Genomic DNA, 14807 nt, shown 5'->3' with positions numbered 1-14807 from the left:
ATATTTTTTTTTCTTTGGTGGCACCGAAAGTCTAGGTTCCACTCTACATCTATGTAAATCAAGGTTCAGTTTACTGCAGATATTAAAATGTGTTGCTCATAGTGACTTCTATTATAAATGTTATTGTTAAAAATGAGTGCCATTCAGTTACATTTTGGTCTGTGACTTTAATGAAGATTGAGTTATCCGTCTATCTCTCCGTTATCACCTACCTGCCTGCCTACCTATTTACGAAAACAAATATGCTTGTTCTTGTTTCAATTATAATAACATGATTAAAGTTTACCACAGGCCATAATTTGACATTCTGGTACTTTACTCCACTTTAGTTATCTCAAAATAAAAATCCAGATGTGGTTACATAAGTCAGCTGTGCCACCTAATGAAATGTGTTATTTAAATAGAAACCTCCAAGCCTTTGGTATCAATAGCAATAGCAATAGCAGTTAGACTTATATACCACTTCATAGGGCTTTCAGCCCTCTCTAAGTGGTTTACAGAGTCATCATATTGCCCCCAACAACAATCCGGGTCCTCATTTCACCCACCTTGGCAGGATGGAAGGCTGAGTCAACCCTGAGCCAGTGAGATTTGAACAGCCGAACTGCAGAACTGCAGTCAGCTGAAGTAGCCTGCAGTGCTGCATTTAACCACTGCGCCACCTCGGTATCAGGGTTGTTATGTATCTGATGTAACATCACAATTCAGACTCAAATTCTGCATCCACAGAAAGTAGAAGCTTGACAGATGTTGTTTCCTATTAACTGGGAATGGCCATGGGGTTTTTCTTCTTTATTTTCCCCCCATAGGTTAAGGTGACCAGACATCCCGCTTTTGGCGGGACACACCCGCTTTCCAATGCATTTTCCCGCGTCCCGCCCGCTTTTTTAAAAAGCACGCTTTTTTTGGTGCTCACAGCTCCCGCCCATCAGCTGCTAGCTTGCTGGGCTGGCTCATCGTTCTGTTCTCTATCCTACCTCCTACCTACAAATTTAAGCCAGCCCAGCCTGCCGCTCACAGATTGGATTGGCCTGGACTCCAGCCAATCAGTGAGCTGGCTGGGATGGAAAACGGGGCGTGCTTAAAGTTTTCCATCCCAGCCAGCTCACTGATTGGCTGGAGTCCGCTTAGCATGCCGCATGAGTCCCCCGCCCATCCGTTGCCGCTCGCATGGGCGGGGTAGCGTAGCGAGTGAGCGGGGAGCGAGCTTGCCTTTCCAGCTCCACTTCCGGACAAGCTGTGGAAAAACCTCTGCGAAAAGTGCCACCTGGGGCCGCCGCTTCTTCTCCGAACTCAGAGTAAGTGACGGGCGGGGCGAGTGAGGGGGGGGTGGCGGGATCGCCACCCGCTGCATTGCAGCTGACTCACCCCGGGCCGGGCGGGCTGGGAGGCTCTGGGCGTCCGGGCGGGAAGAGCACAGAGAAAGGCAGAGCGGCGCTCGACGCGACTCTGCTATTTCTGCTGGAGGAGTCCCTAGATAGGGAAGGCGGGTGGCGAGGCAGAGCAAGGGAGCGCAAATGGCGGATCCCGGGCTCATATGCAGAGGGAGCTCTCCAGGCACAGGAGCGCTGGAAAAGTGCTCCGCTCATGCACCCACCAGGACGGAGCACGCTCGCTCCAGCCCTGCCTGCCGGCACGACTTTGAAGTGTTGGCTTGCCGCTTGCCTTCCACTTCGGCCCGCGCGGAAGGCAATCCAGCCCTTTCAAAGTCATGCCGGCAGTTTAGAACTCGCCCGCAATTCAGCGAAAGATGTTTCGCTGAATGGCGGCTGAGGGGCACGCTAAAGTGCCAGCATGAGTTTGAAGGGCTGGCTTGCCGCTTGCCTTCCACTTCGGCCCGCGCGGAAGGCAATCCAGCCCTTTCAAAGTCATGCCGGCAGTTTAGAACTCGCCCGCAATTCAGCGAAAGATGTTTCGCTGAATGGCGGCTGAGGGGCACGCTAAAGTGCCAGCATGAGTTTGAAGGGCTGGCTTGCCGCTTGCCTTCCACGTCGGCCCATGCAGAAGGCAATCCAGCCCTTTCAAAGTCATGCCGGCAGTTTAGAACTTGCCCGTCATTCAGCGAAACATGACTTTGAAGTGCTGGCTTGCTTGCCGCGTTTCCCCGGAGCGCTCGGACTCCTTCTCTGGGCAGAGTTGGAGCCTATCCTCCACCTCCTCCCAACGGAGGGGCGCCCTAAAAAAAAAAAAAAAAGGAGCCAAGCCGTTCCAAAGATGTGAAGGGAAGCAACCAGATCGCAGCGAGGAGAAGGAGGAGGAAGTAAATACAAGTATAATAAATACAAGTATTTATTATACTTATATTTATTATACTGTGGATTTGGTCTGCATCAACCTGCCGCCTCCCCTCACCAGGCAAATCGCGGTGAAAACTCTGGGTGAGTCTCCGCGGAGAGCTTGGCGGGCAGCTGGCTGGACTTCTAAGAGGTGGGGGGGAGGAGCGGCAGCTCCTTGAAATGGAAAAAGGCTTGCTTCCCCCTCCCCAATGAGACGCCTTCCACGATAATAGGAGAGGAGAGCTAAGAGAACAGGGCGGGGGTTGGGAGAAGGCATGGGACCGGGCTCGGATTTGCCATTTGAGAGAGAGAGAGAGAGAGGAAGGGGGAGAACACGAGTGTGTGTATCCCTCCTTCCTTCAGCCCAACACTCTAGCCTGGCTTGGCTCCCGCTTCGTCTGTCCTGCCTCTTCGCTTCTCTGTTCGATTGTTGAAAGTGGGAGCCAAACCGGGTCATTCCTTCCAAGAGGCAAGTTTCCGTTCTCTTAGCTACGTTCTGCCTTGTGATTGCTGTCTCCAGGCTCTCCTCTCCTATTATCATGGAAGGTGTCTCATTTGGGGGAGGGGGGGCAGGCCTTTCTCCATTCAACAGATCCAATATACAGAGTTTTATTTTTTGGCCCTAAAAATATTGTCACTGAGGATGACAGAAATTTCTTCATCATTGCTATTGGCCTCAAGTAGCAAATAATTAAACATGGTTTTTAGTGTACTTAGTTAGCTATCTGCTTTTTAACATTACATGGTATCAGTTTCAAGAATGCATGCAATCCTGAAAATTTGTAACAAACTTGTTGAAGGGCCTATGAAATATTTTCTAGTTTAGTGTAGAATAAGTATTCTTAATAAAAGAAAAAGTCATTTTTATTTAATCAATTGCATTCCTGTTTATAATGGCATTAATTAACTAAACTGGAAATAAATCTATGTTTTGCTAGAGTTTTAAAATTAAAAAACCTTACATTTTGTTGCTATTATTTTAATCAGAGTTTTGCCAAGTGAAATTATATAATGGTTCCTCATGTCTCTGTAATTTTCTAAATCTCATCCAGAAGTACCACAGAATCTGGCATTTTCAGCAGAATGATGCTGATGCTAATAAAACATCCTGATTTTTGGTGAAAGGATGGAAAGAGGAAGGAAGGAGGAAGAGAGATCTAAAGAGCAGAAAGACAGAAGGCAGATAGGCAAGAGGAAGGAAGGAAGGAGAAAGAATGGAAAGGAAGGAAGGCTAGAAGGAAGAAAGAGGGAGGGAGGGAGGGAGGGAGGGAGGGAAGGTGAAAGGAGGAAGGAAGGAAGGGTACTTCCACTTGTAGGCCTGGGACTGAATGCAGGAGGAGTCTCTCCATAGGATCAGCTGCTCCTCTGATCATGGTCTATGAAAATGTTACTGCCTGCCTGATGCAAATTTAGACAGATGGTGCTTTGGGCTGCCCCTCAAATCCCCCCTTTACTCCTCCCCCTGTAGAATTCAGCCCCCTGAGTTTTGCCTTTGAGGGGCATGTGTGGTTATGGCGGATGGCAGAGTCAGCTGGAGGTTGAGAGGGGATTGGGGCTTTTGTCCGCCTGTGGAGTTCTCCCCATGGACAGGATGGGATGTTGGCATGAAAGGGATCCGGGCACAATCTCACCTGTTCCAAGTAAAGTTGCCTTTTGCAATTGGCTACCGGTAATCCTCGACTTACGACCAGGATTGATCCCCCAATTTCTGTTGCTAAGGGAGACGTTTGTTAAATGATTTTTGCCTCATTTTGCGACCTTTTATTGCCACGTTAAGTGAACCATGGTGGTTGTTAAGTCAGGAACATGGCTGTTTAGTGACCAAAATTACAATGGCATTGAAAAAAGTGACTGATGACCATTTTTCACACTTAGCGACCATTTTCACACTTAGCGACCGTTGTGGCATCCTCATGGTTACGCGATCAAAATGTTGATGTTTGGCAACAGATTCGTATTTCTGATGATAGTTTGAAATGGTGACAGTATAAATTATTGCTGGTGTAATACTTAACAATGGTTTTTAAGGATTTCTTTTATTTATAGAATACCTTTTTTATTATTTTGGGGGGATTTTTACTTTTAAATTGTTTATAAAATGTATTTACTACAAGAAATGTTCCTTTTTGCAAATGTGATCTTTGCAAATCTTTGTGATGCAATATGTTCAGACCAGGTTTATGTGTCTCAAAGTGGCTGCTATTCTATGGGCAGGCCAGGTTGGTGCAAGGCAGCTTTGCCAGATTTGGTGTGTTTCACCCTCATTGAATTTTATATCGTATAAAGAATGGAAGGAGGAAGGAAGAGAAAAAAGGAGGAAGGGAGTGAGTGAGGAAAGAAGAGGATGGAAGGAGGGAGGAAGGAAGGAAGAGAGGGAAAGAGCAGAAGACAGATAAGGTGAAGGTAGATAAGCAAGAGGAATGAAGGAAGAAGTGAGGAGTCTCGAGGAGGGGGAAAACATTTAGTGACCAAAGTTACAATGGCATTGAAAAAAGTGACTGATGACCATTTTTCACACTTAGCGACCATTTTCACACTTAGCGACCGTTGTGGCATCCTCATGGTTATGCGATCAAATTGTTGATGTTTGGCAACAGATTCGTATTTCTGATGATAGTTTGAAATGGTGACAGTATAAATTATTGCTGGTGTAATACTTAACAATGGTTTTTAAGGATTTCTTTTATTTATAGAATACCTTTTTTATTATTTTGGGGGGATTTTTACTTTTAAATTGTTTATAAAATGTATTTACTACAAGAAATGTTCCTTTTTGCAAATGTGATCTTTGCAAATCTTTGTGATGCAATATGTTCAGACCAGGTTTATGTGTCTCAAAGTGGCTGCTATTCTATGGGCAGGCCAGGTTGGTGCAAGGCAGCTTTGCCAGATTTGGTGTGTTTCACCCTCATTGAATTTTATATTGTATAAAGAATGGAAGGAGGAAGGAAGAGAAAAAAGGAGGAAGGGAGTGAGTGAGGAAAGAAGAGGATGGAAGGAGGGAGGAAGGAAGGAAGAGAGGGAAAGAGCAGAAGACAGATAAGGTGAAGGTAGATCAGCAAGAGGAATGAAGGAAGAAGTGAGGAGTCTCGAGGAGGGGGAAAACATTTAGTGACCAAAGTTACAATGGCATTGAAAAAAGTGACTGATGACCATTTTTCACACTTAGCGACCGTTGCGACCATTTTTCACACTTAGCGACCGTTGCGACCATTTTTCACACTTAGCGACCGTTGCAGCATCCTCATGGTCACGTGTTCAAAATTTTGTTTGGCAACAGATTCGTATTTATGCTGGTTTCAGTGTCCTGGGGTGACCTTTTGACAAAAAAAATTTTTTTAATCAAGCCCCCCCCCCCCCCCCCCCCCCCCCCGGTCAAGGGTGTCCCTCTTTTCCAATCTGAAAATCTGGTCACCTTACCATAGGTGTAAACCATTCCTATGGCTTTACCATTAAGCAAAGTGCCCTTTGATTCACCAGGAATCCCTGTTTTAAAATACATAATACACAGTGAGATAGAAAAGAGCACCTTTTACCTGCATGGCTGTTGTGGTGTGTAAGTTAGCTCCCATCCAGCTGGACATTTCACCTTCTGACGATTTAGAGCACAAGTAGTGCAAGGAGTATTCTTCCTATATATGAACTTCCGGTCACATCGCATTGAGGTTAACTGGAAAAAGGGAAGGCGATAGTTCTTATACGGAATGCACAATTCCACAACTCATTTAAAAGATAACAAGCAGCATCAGCAGGTTTTCAAACCTGTTGCAGAGATAAAGCCAAACGACAGACATTTGGAAATAGTTCTGATCAATCCATATCTAATACATGCCAGCCTTCCTTGATCAAACATGGTCTGATGGTTTGGACTGCCCAACCCCACCATCACAGCATGCCAGCTGAGAAATATGGGCACTATATATGCAACAGATCCCAGAGATTCTGGAGACAAACCAAACCATTAATGAATTACTGGTTTTGGCTTTTCTGCAACATGAGCAGAATAGCAATAGCAGTTAGACTTATATACCGCTTCATAGAGCTTTCAGCCCTCTCTAAGCGGTTTACAGAGTCAGCATATCGCCCCCACAGTCTGGGTCTTCATTTCACCCACCTTGGAAGGATGGAAGGCTGAGTCAACCTTGAGCCGGTGAGATTAGAACCGCTGAACTGCAGATAACAGTCAGCTGAAGTGGCCTGCAGAACTGCACTCTAACCATTGCGCCACCTTGGCTCATGCCAGAAAAAAATGCCCCCATGCCAACACTTTAACCTCGGTCAGCAGCACTTCCCCAACAATGTTATAACAAAACTGAGACAACCTTTCATTTCCCCATTCTTCTGCCCAGATGGTTCTGCTTTATGAACCCGATGACAATAAGGCCATAACTAACATATTTTGGGACCCTGATACATTCAACTGCAAAAACAGGGTTCACCCACCATCCACAGAGATCTGTTTTCACTCAGATAACTACACCAACACTGGGGAAATTTGGGTTTTGTTCAAAAGTAGATAAAAGAGCCCTGAAGCACATCAGAAGAAAATGGGGGGAGGGGAGGGCATGCCTGGGGAATTTGGAGGAGGGAAGCAGAGAGCAAGCAGATAAGAGGCTGGAGCAAGGTATTTATCTTTTCTGGTGCTCTGTTGTTTCTTTGAGGAAGAATAGATTGGCTCTCACATCTACATATCTTACTTCTACATATTTGACCATAGTAGTAAGGTCCCTGTTCGCAATCCAGATACAAATATAACTCTGTGAAGGAATGACTCCTCTGAATGTGACCAGCATCTAATTGATGAGCCAACAGTATGCAATGGCAGCCAAAAAAGCCAATGCAATTCTAAGTTGCATCAAGATCAGGTGAGGTACTAATATCACTCTATAAGGCCTTAGTAAGACCACACCTAGACTACTGCATCCAGTTTTGGTCACCACACTATAAAAAAGATGTTGAGACTCTAGAAAGAGTGCAGAGAAGAGCAACAAGGATGATTAGGGGACTGGAGGCTAAACCATATGAAGAACAGTTGTAGGAACTGGGCATGGCTAATCTGATGAACAGAAGGACCAGGGGAGACATATAGCAGTGTTCCAATATTTGAAGGGCTGTCTCAAAGAGGAGGGAGTCAACCTATTTTCCAAAGCACCTGAAGGCCAGACAAGGAATAATGGATAGAAACTGAACAAGGAGAGATTCAACCTGGAAATAAGGAGAAATTTTCTGACAGTGAGAACAATCAACCAATGGAAGAGTTGCTTTCAGAAGTTGTGGGGGCTTCATCACTTGAGACTTTCAAGAAGAGATTGGACTGCTATCTGTCAGAAATGGTGTAGGGTCTCCTGCTTGGGCAAGGGGTTGGATTAGATGATCTATAAGGTCCCATCCAACTCTCTTATTTGGTTCTGTTAAGTCTCTCCAGTTCAGCAGTTGATATGTGAGTTTTCTCTGGGAAGGGGATGCCCACTCCATTCCTATTGCTGTACTGCACTTTTCAATAAGTGCAAGATTCTATTCCATATGTTATGGAAATATACTCTAAATAAACACAAACACTTGAACCCATTAAAATGGGTTTTAAAAAGTTAACTTTAAAAAGTTAAAACCAAATTATACAGACAAATCATTGCTGGATTAGATTAAATTATTGGCTCAATGTTCTAATTTGGAAAATAATCCCATTCTGCAAATGGTAACATTTCAGTAATCTGCTCCCTGTTGCAGGCAATAAATGACAACATCAGAGTTCTGAATGTAATTCTTTAGACTTTTAGCGCAGTGTCAATACACCCAGTCCTCTTCGAACCCACTACACCATTATTGTTGACACATTCCTAACATTTTGTGTTTATTGTATGGTAATATGATATATTTGTTTAAGCACTAGAAAGTAATGTAAATTCCCTTTCTCTTTTTGTGGTTTTTGTACATAGCAACAAGACATTTATATATATAAAAAAAGACTTTAGCCACATAATACTGTTATTCATATTATTATAAAGACACATATAATGAATGAAGTTTCCATTTTATTTTCCTGTTCTGTTCAGATTTATATGAACACAGCATCATTCTACAGTTTTTTTTTGTGGGTCGAGCGGTTGGGAGGGTTATTGGAATTCATCCTATTTGAGTTCTTTAAATTTGGATAAGCTCAGTTTCAACATAGCTCTTTAAATGCTCTCAGAAATCCAGATTCAACAGGGGAAATGATTTGGATTCTACAGGTGCTCCTAGAGCACCCAAAATTATACACTTTGCAGCTGTGTGATCTCAAGAAAAGATAAAGATTCCTGTTTTAAGATAAAGGATGACAAATGCTTTGAACATATCCAGATTTCTCCAAATCATCTTTTCCTGTTGAAACTGGATTGCTGCATAGCCCTAGTTTCTTTCTCAGAAGGGGACAAATCCATTTTCCTATATGATTCTCTCCCACTTCTGATGTCCTCTACAGATTTATTTACTTATTTTTAAATAAATAATCAGGGTGGCAAACATATTTAATACTCCTTCCTCCTCCTATTTTCCCCACAACAGAGTGAGGTGGGTTGGGATGGGAACAATGACTGGCCTGAAGACATACATTTATTCATAACTCTTTGTATCTAAAAAACACTTACATTATTAGGATCTTTATCAATAATTACTTTTTGATCCATTCTAACTTCATAAATGTTTGTTCAAGATGTGAATTTTTTTTTTTACAGATCTTGAGTAAACAGCAATAGATTGGCAAGGAGATCTGCTAATAAGTTGTTTTACAACCAGGAATAAAATTATTTTTCTTTTCCTAAAATTATGCAGCTGAAATTATAATTCTTGATTCATTATGGAAAAGTATATATGGAAGGACTGAGAGTTCAAAATAAATTCTGGAGATTGGAATGTGATGATGATGAGAAGGAGGAAGAGGATGATGAAGAAGAATCTGGCAGACTGTGCAACCAACCATAATAAAAATAATACATCATCTGCCTGTCCCAGATTCTTGGGAAGGATTAATAGATGAATAAAAATGCAAAATCCAGTCTAAACATCTAGCTGATTTTGCAACCAACATAATAATTTATTCTTTGAAATGTATTAAAATTTTATTTAAAATGTACATGCCACCCAATTCCTAGTGATTTTTGAGACCAGGCTCTGGTGGACCATCAGATTTCCAATATATTAGGGGAAGGGGGAAGAAATCTTGCAAAGTTGAATTAAATAAAAACATGGGTGGTAAGGTTCACCAGGATCAAAGACTTGCGTAGAATTTCCACAACCCTGCCAAGATCTCACAACAAAAATGGATAGGGCCAGGGTCCATTTGGCAAGTCAAGGAATGGTGAAATGGTGTCTTAAGTATTTGTAAGCCATAAGGCATGCATTTCCCCCCTTAGCTTCCCTAAAATCGCCAAAAGTGGGGTGGGAATAGGGAGATCAATTTTTTTACTTTTTCTACTCTGGGAGGCCTCAAGGAATGTTAAGGGGTTGCCCTATTGCAATCCTGGATTAGACCATACATTCATCAATGTTTAAATAAGAATAATTGACAAGAGGGAATTATTCAACTTTTACAAATATTTACACTAACAATTAAAAATAGTTAGGTTATGCTAAAGGAATTGCCAAATCACTTGACCCAACTTTCTAATTCTAATGAAAAGTTGTTAGTTGTTTAATTCATGAAAATGCATCAATCTTTGCAATCTTATACATGTATTTTCCCAAACCATACACATAGTGCAAGGACAGACACAGCTCTAAGGTCTAATTAAGTGGGAAGCTGAATGCTTTCTCCAGTTGAAGTAATATTTATTCTTTCCCCTCAACGTCTTTTCAAACATCCTGCTGCCCCTTTAAGTGCTGAAAGATTCTACCACTTTTGCCTGAGAAGCAAGCTAATTTTCCCAAGTTCACCAGAGCTTATTTCCAAGTTAAAATGTCAGAGCTTTTCACCCCTCAGAGAACAGAAAACTCACCTCATTTTTCTGCCCTTCGGCTGGGAAAGTTGCACATGTTGCTAGGGTGAACAAGACTAATCCAACAATTTTCCTTGGCATGTTTTTGCAGAAGAAATCTCTTTGCTCAAAGCAGGAAGGGAAGTGTTCGGTTTGATAAAATAACACCGCCTACTAAAAATGGGACCCAAAAAACTGTGAAGTTAAATGAGAAAAGAGCGAAAGCCTTTGCATGATGTAAATCTCTTAGTCCTAACTATTCAGAAGGAGCAGCATTTTGACTAAGCCTCAACTGTCAGCAGATTTAAAAGGAAAAAGCAGGGAGGCATAGTAAGTATGAAAATGATCCCGAGAAAGGAAAACAATGGATTACCCAAAACAGGAACATTAACAAGTTTCCTCTCTTCTATCAGTTACAACAGACAGAAGGAAATCCTTTCTTTTTTTTTCATTGGAATGGAAGTCTGATTGTGTATTTAACAATGAAGTAAGGCTGCCCAGTGAACTAGATTTTGTTAACAACCTAGTTGGTAAATTTATACGATATCAGGACAACTTTTAATTCACCAGCAACAAATGAATAAAAGCAAATCAATAAAAGCATGAAATATAAGATAGCAATGTAGGAAAAAAAATGCTGCTTATAAATATAGTGGCTTCCTGGTTATTTCTTGCTACGAAGAACAATCCATATGAAATTATCATTAAGCCTACTTTCTTTGAAGTGTTTGATTTTCAAACCATACTGCTGATGATTGATTACATTTCCCCTCCAATATTCCTTCCTTTCTTCTTCCTTCTTTCTCTTTCTCCTCCCTACCTTCAATTATCTGGACCAATATTAATTGTAGATCCAGTCCTTCAAGTCATCCTCAAGTTCTCTCTAAACTTTTGGTATCTGATATTAACACAGAATATTTGCTCTATCATCTGTCACAATAATGCTACGCTGAATAAAGGATTGCTTGATTGTGAAGTTAGAAATGAACAGTTGTTGTATCAAATGGAAAATGTACATGCCCATGGCTGCTTAAAAGTAGCCTCTGTGTAAGACTCAACAAATGATTTTAGAAACCAAAGGTTTGGATTGTAGAATTATAGCACGGAGTTCAATGCTCATCAACATGCAAAACACTATTGCCTGTTTTTATTGATTTATTTCTGTTCTTATGGAAATCTAGGAATGGAATGGGTAAAATATTTCTATTCAGTAAATTATCATCTCAGGACAGTTTATATTCTGATAGCCTTAGAGCTCTGCCATTAGATACTAACTTTTTAAGTAGTTAACAGGATGTCTCTTTATGAGCAATAAAAAAATATTATCCAGTTAGTCATTAGATGAGGCCCATGTATATTTGTATTGTAATAAATATTCCAATGTGAGCTTTGTATTCCTATAAATTAAAGAATGTGAACGATCTAAAGAGGAATCTAAAAAGTTAAAATAACCTTTTAAACAACAACAACAATAATAAATTAAACTACAACAGTGTGATTGAAGCTGCTTTTAAAATATATAGCAATATATGTGCAACATACATAAAAGTGGGGTGGGTCTTTGATTGTACAGTTGTGACTACCATTTTAACTTTTGGATACACTCACACACACAGTTGCCACTGTTTATGATATAGTATATATGTATAAACATGTCCAAAATGATACATACATACATACATACATACAGTATATATATGCCGCCCTGAGTCCTTGGGAGAAGGGCGCCATATAAATCTATTAAACCTAAACCTAAACCTAAACCTAATCCTGATCCTAAACCTAAGCCTATGCCTATATACATATATACATATATACATATATACATATATACATATATACATATATACATATATACATATATACATATATACATATATACATATATACATATATACATATATACATATATACATATATACATATATACATATATACATATATACATATATACATATATACATATATACATATATACATATATACATATATACATATATACATATATACATATATACATATATACATATATACATATATACATATATACATATATACATATATACATACAAACACACACACACAAAATATATATATATATATATATATATATATATATATATATATATATATATATATATATATATATATATATATATATATATATATATATATATATATATATATAGTGTCACAACCTCTGGTATGCCCCAATTATTGGAGGAAGCTAACTGCTTCCATTATCTGTTTATCGGCTCCTCACAAGAGACCATCACGACAGAAACCCAATATTTTTACTGTTGCCTTTGTTACATTTGTGTTGTATTTGTGCTGATAAATAAATAAAGGGAGACTAGTATAGATCTATTTCAAGCTATTTAGCTCTCATCAGCTAGCCAGTAAGGGTATGGCTAGCTGATGAGAGCTAAATAGCTTGAAATAGATCTATACTAGTCTCCCTTTATTTATTTATCAGCACAAATACAACACACACACAGACACGCACACACACATATACACACACAAACATTGTATCAATTAATTGTATATAGATAGATAGATAGATAGATAGATAGATAGATAAACAGACAGACAGACAGATAGATATACAATTAGAAACAATGAAATAGCAACAAGTATGCTAGAATTTTAATTGAAGATTTCCCTTATTTTACAAAGATAGCATTATACATTTTGCTGTAAGAAAAGATAAACAGATAAAAGGCATGCCTTTTGCATGGTCTGTTTCACTTGACTCTAGCCGAACATATGAGCCTGTTTGCCACGTCTGTTGCATGAGAAACAGAAGGGGGGAAAACCCAAAGAAAAGCATCAAACTTCTTCATACAGCAGACTATGGAATGATTCACAGAAAACCGTGTGACTTTCTCAGCTCGTGATTTATTCAGAGGTCACATCATCTCTAATTTGTTTATGATCGCAAGATAACTGTTTTCTTTTTTACCTGAGAACATATTATTTCATAGTAACCTTTTAGAACAGATCAGCTGTTCTTCTACAGGTGAAACTTGAAAAATTAGAATATTATGCAAAAGTTCATTTATTTCAGTAATGCAAATTAAAAGGTGAAACTAATATATGAGATAGACTCATTACATGTAAAGCAAGATAGTTCAAGCCGTGATTTGTCATAATTGTGATGATTATGGCTTACAGCTCATGAAAACCCCAAATCCACAATCTCAGAAAATTAGAATATTACATGCAGTCAATAAAACAAGGATTGTACATAGAACAATATCAGACCTCTGAAAAGTATAAGCATGCATATGTACTCAGTACTTGGTTTGGGCCCCTTTTGCAGCAATTACTGCCTCAATGTGGTGTGGCATGGAAGCTATCAGCCTGTGGCACTGCTGAGGTGTTATGAAAGATCAGGATGCTTCAATAGTGGCCTTCAGCTTATCTGCATTGTTCAGTCTCATGTCCCTCATCTTTATCTTGGCAATGCCCCATAGATTCTCTATTGGGTTCAGGTCAGGCGAGTTTGCTGGCCAATCAAGCACAGTAATCCCACGGTCATTGAACCAGGGTTTGGTGCTTTTGGCAGTGTGAGCAGGTTCCAAGTCCTGCTGGAAAATGAAGTCAGCATCCCCATAAAGCTCGTCTGCGGAAGGAAGCATGAAGTGCTCCAAAATCTCCTGGTAGACGGCTGCATTGACCCTGACTTAATGAAGCACAGTGGACCAACACTAGAAGATGACATGGCTCACCAAATCAGCACAGATTGTGGAAACTTCACACTGGACTTCAAGCATCTTGCAGTGTGTGCCTCTCCATTCTTCCTCCATACTCTGGGTCCTTGGTTTCCAAATGCGATACAAAAGTTGTTCTCATCAGAAAAGAGGACTTTGGACCACTGAGCAACAGACCAGGTCTGTTAAACTTTTGCACGATATTCTAATTTTTTGAGTTTCACCTGTATCTGTAAGCACCCAAACTACATTTTTATATAAATAATGAATTCATTAACCATTTATGTATCTTTATTCTGTGGGAAATTTTTCAAATAAATACATTAAATATTAATATATACAAAGAGGGATGATAATAGACAAGAGAGCCTTTAGGCCTTATCCTTGAGTAGGTAAAACCTCTTAGAATGGATATAATCTCCCATATACATATTGGGGAAAGTGTTTTTTTTTAATCAGTCCTCGACTAATGACCACAATTGAGGCCAAAATTTCTCTTGCCACTGAGATATTTGTTAAGTGAGTTTTGCCCCATTTTATAACCTTTCTTGCCACAGTTAAATGAAGCATGGCAGTTGTTAAATGAGTAACACGGTTGCTAAATTAATCTGGTATCCCCATTGCCTTTGCTTGACTCTGGGATATGAGTCAATTGGTGCATGACTTCAATGGTCAAAAGTATGAATAGCGGTAAAGTTACTCTTTTCAGTGCCATTATAACTTTGGTCACTAAGCAAGCTATTGTCAGTCAAGGACTACCTGTACAAGGTTAAACTACGTGTAGTTTTTCGATTTCATGCTAATGTTGAAAAATACTTTAGTCATTTGAAGACGAGAGGTTTAGCTTCCCTAATTGTCTATTA

General features: G+C 40.0%; 1 protein-coding gene across 2 annotated transcripts in view; it reads right to left on the bottom strand.

Moving 5' to 3' along the window:
* STAB1 (stabilin 1) overlaps positions 1 to 14004 on the bottom strand; it is a 126900-nt gene extending 112896 nt beyond the window's left edge. Inside the window, exons 1-3 of one of the 2 annotated variants that reach the window (XM_032209352.1) lie at positions 13963 to 14004; positions 10250 to 10402; positions 5813 to 5946 (exon numbers count right to left, since the gene is read on the bottom strand). In XM_032209352.1, coding sequence (XP_032065243.1) covers positions 5813 to 5946; positions 10250 to 10330 — 215 coding nt within the window. In that variant the 5' untranslated portion in view covers positions 10331 to 10402; positions 13963 to 14004. Of the gene's footprint in view, positions 1 to 5812; positions 5947 to 10249; positions 11862 to 13962 lie in introns of those variants that run through there. The other variant, XM_032209350.1, reaches the window with a different exon arrangement.
* Positions 14005 to 14807: the final 803 nt, after the last annotated feature.

The sequence above is a fragment of the Thamnophis elegans genome, chromosome 2 (assembly GCF_009769535.1).
Source record: "Thamnophis elegans isolate rThaEle1 chromosome 2, rThaEle1.pri, whole genome shotgun sequence".
In the NCBI taxonomy this organism is placed as follows: Eukaryota; Metazoa; Chordata; class Lepidosauria; order Squamata; family Colubridae; genus Thamnophis; species Thamnophis elegans.
The sequence above is the reverse complement of the archived record's forward strand: the minus strand, read 5'-3'. Positions and strand labels throughout refer to the sequence as shown.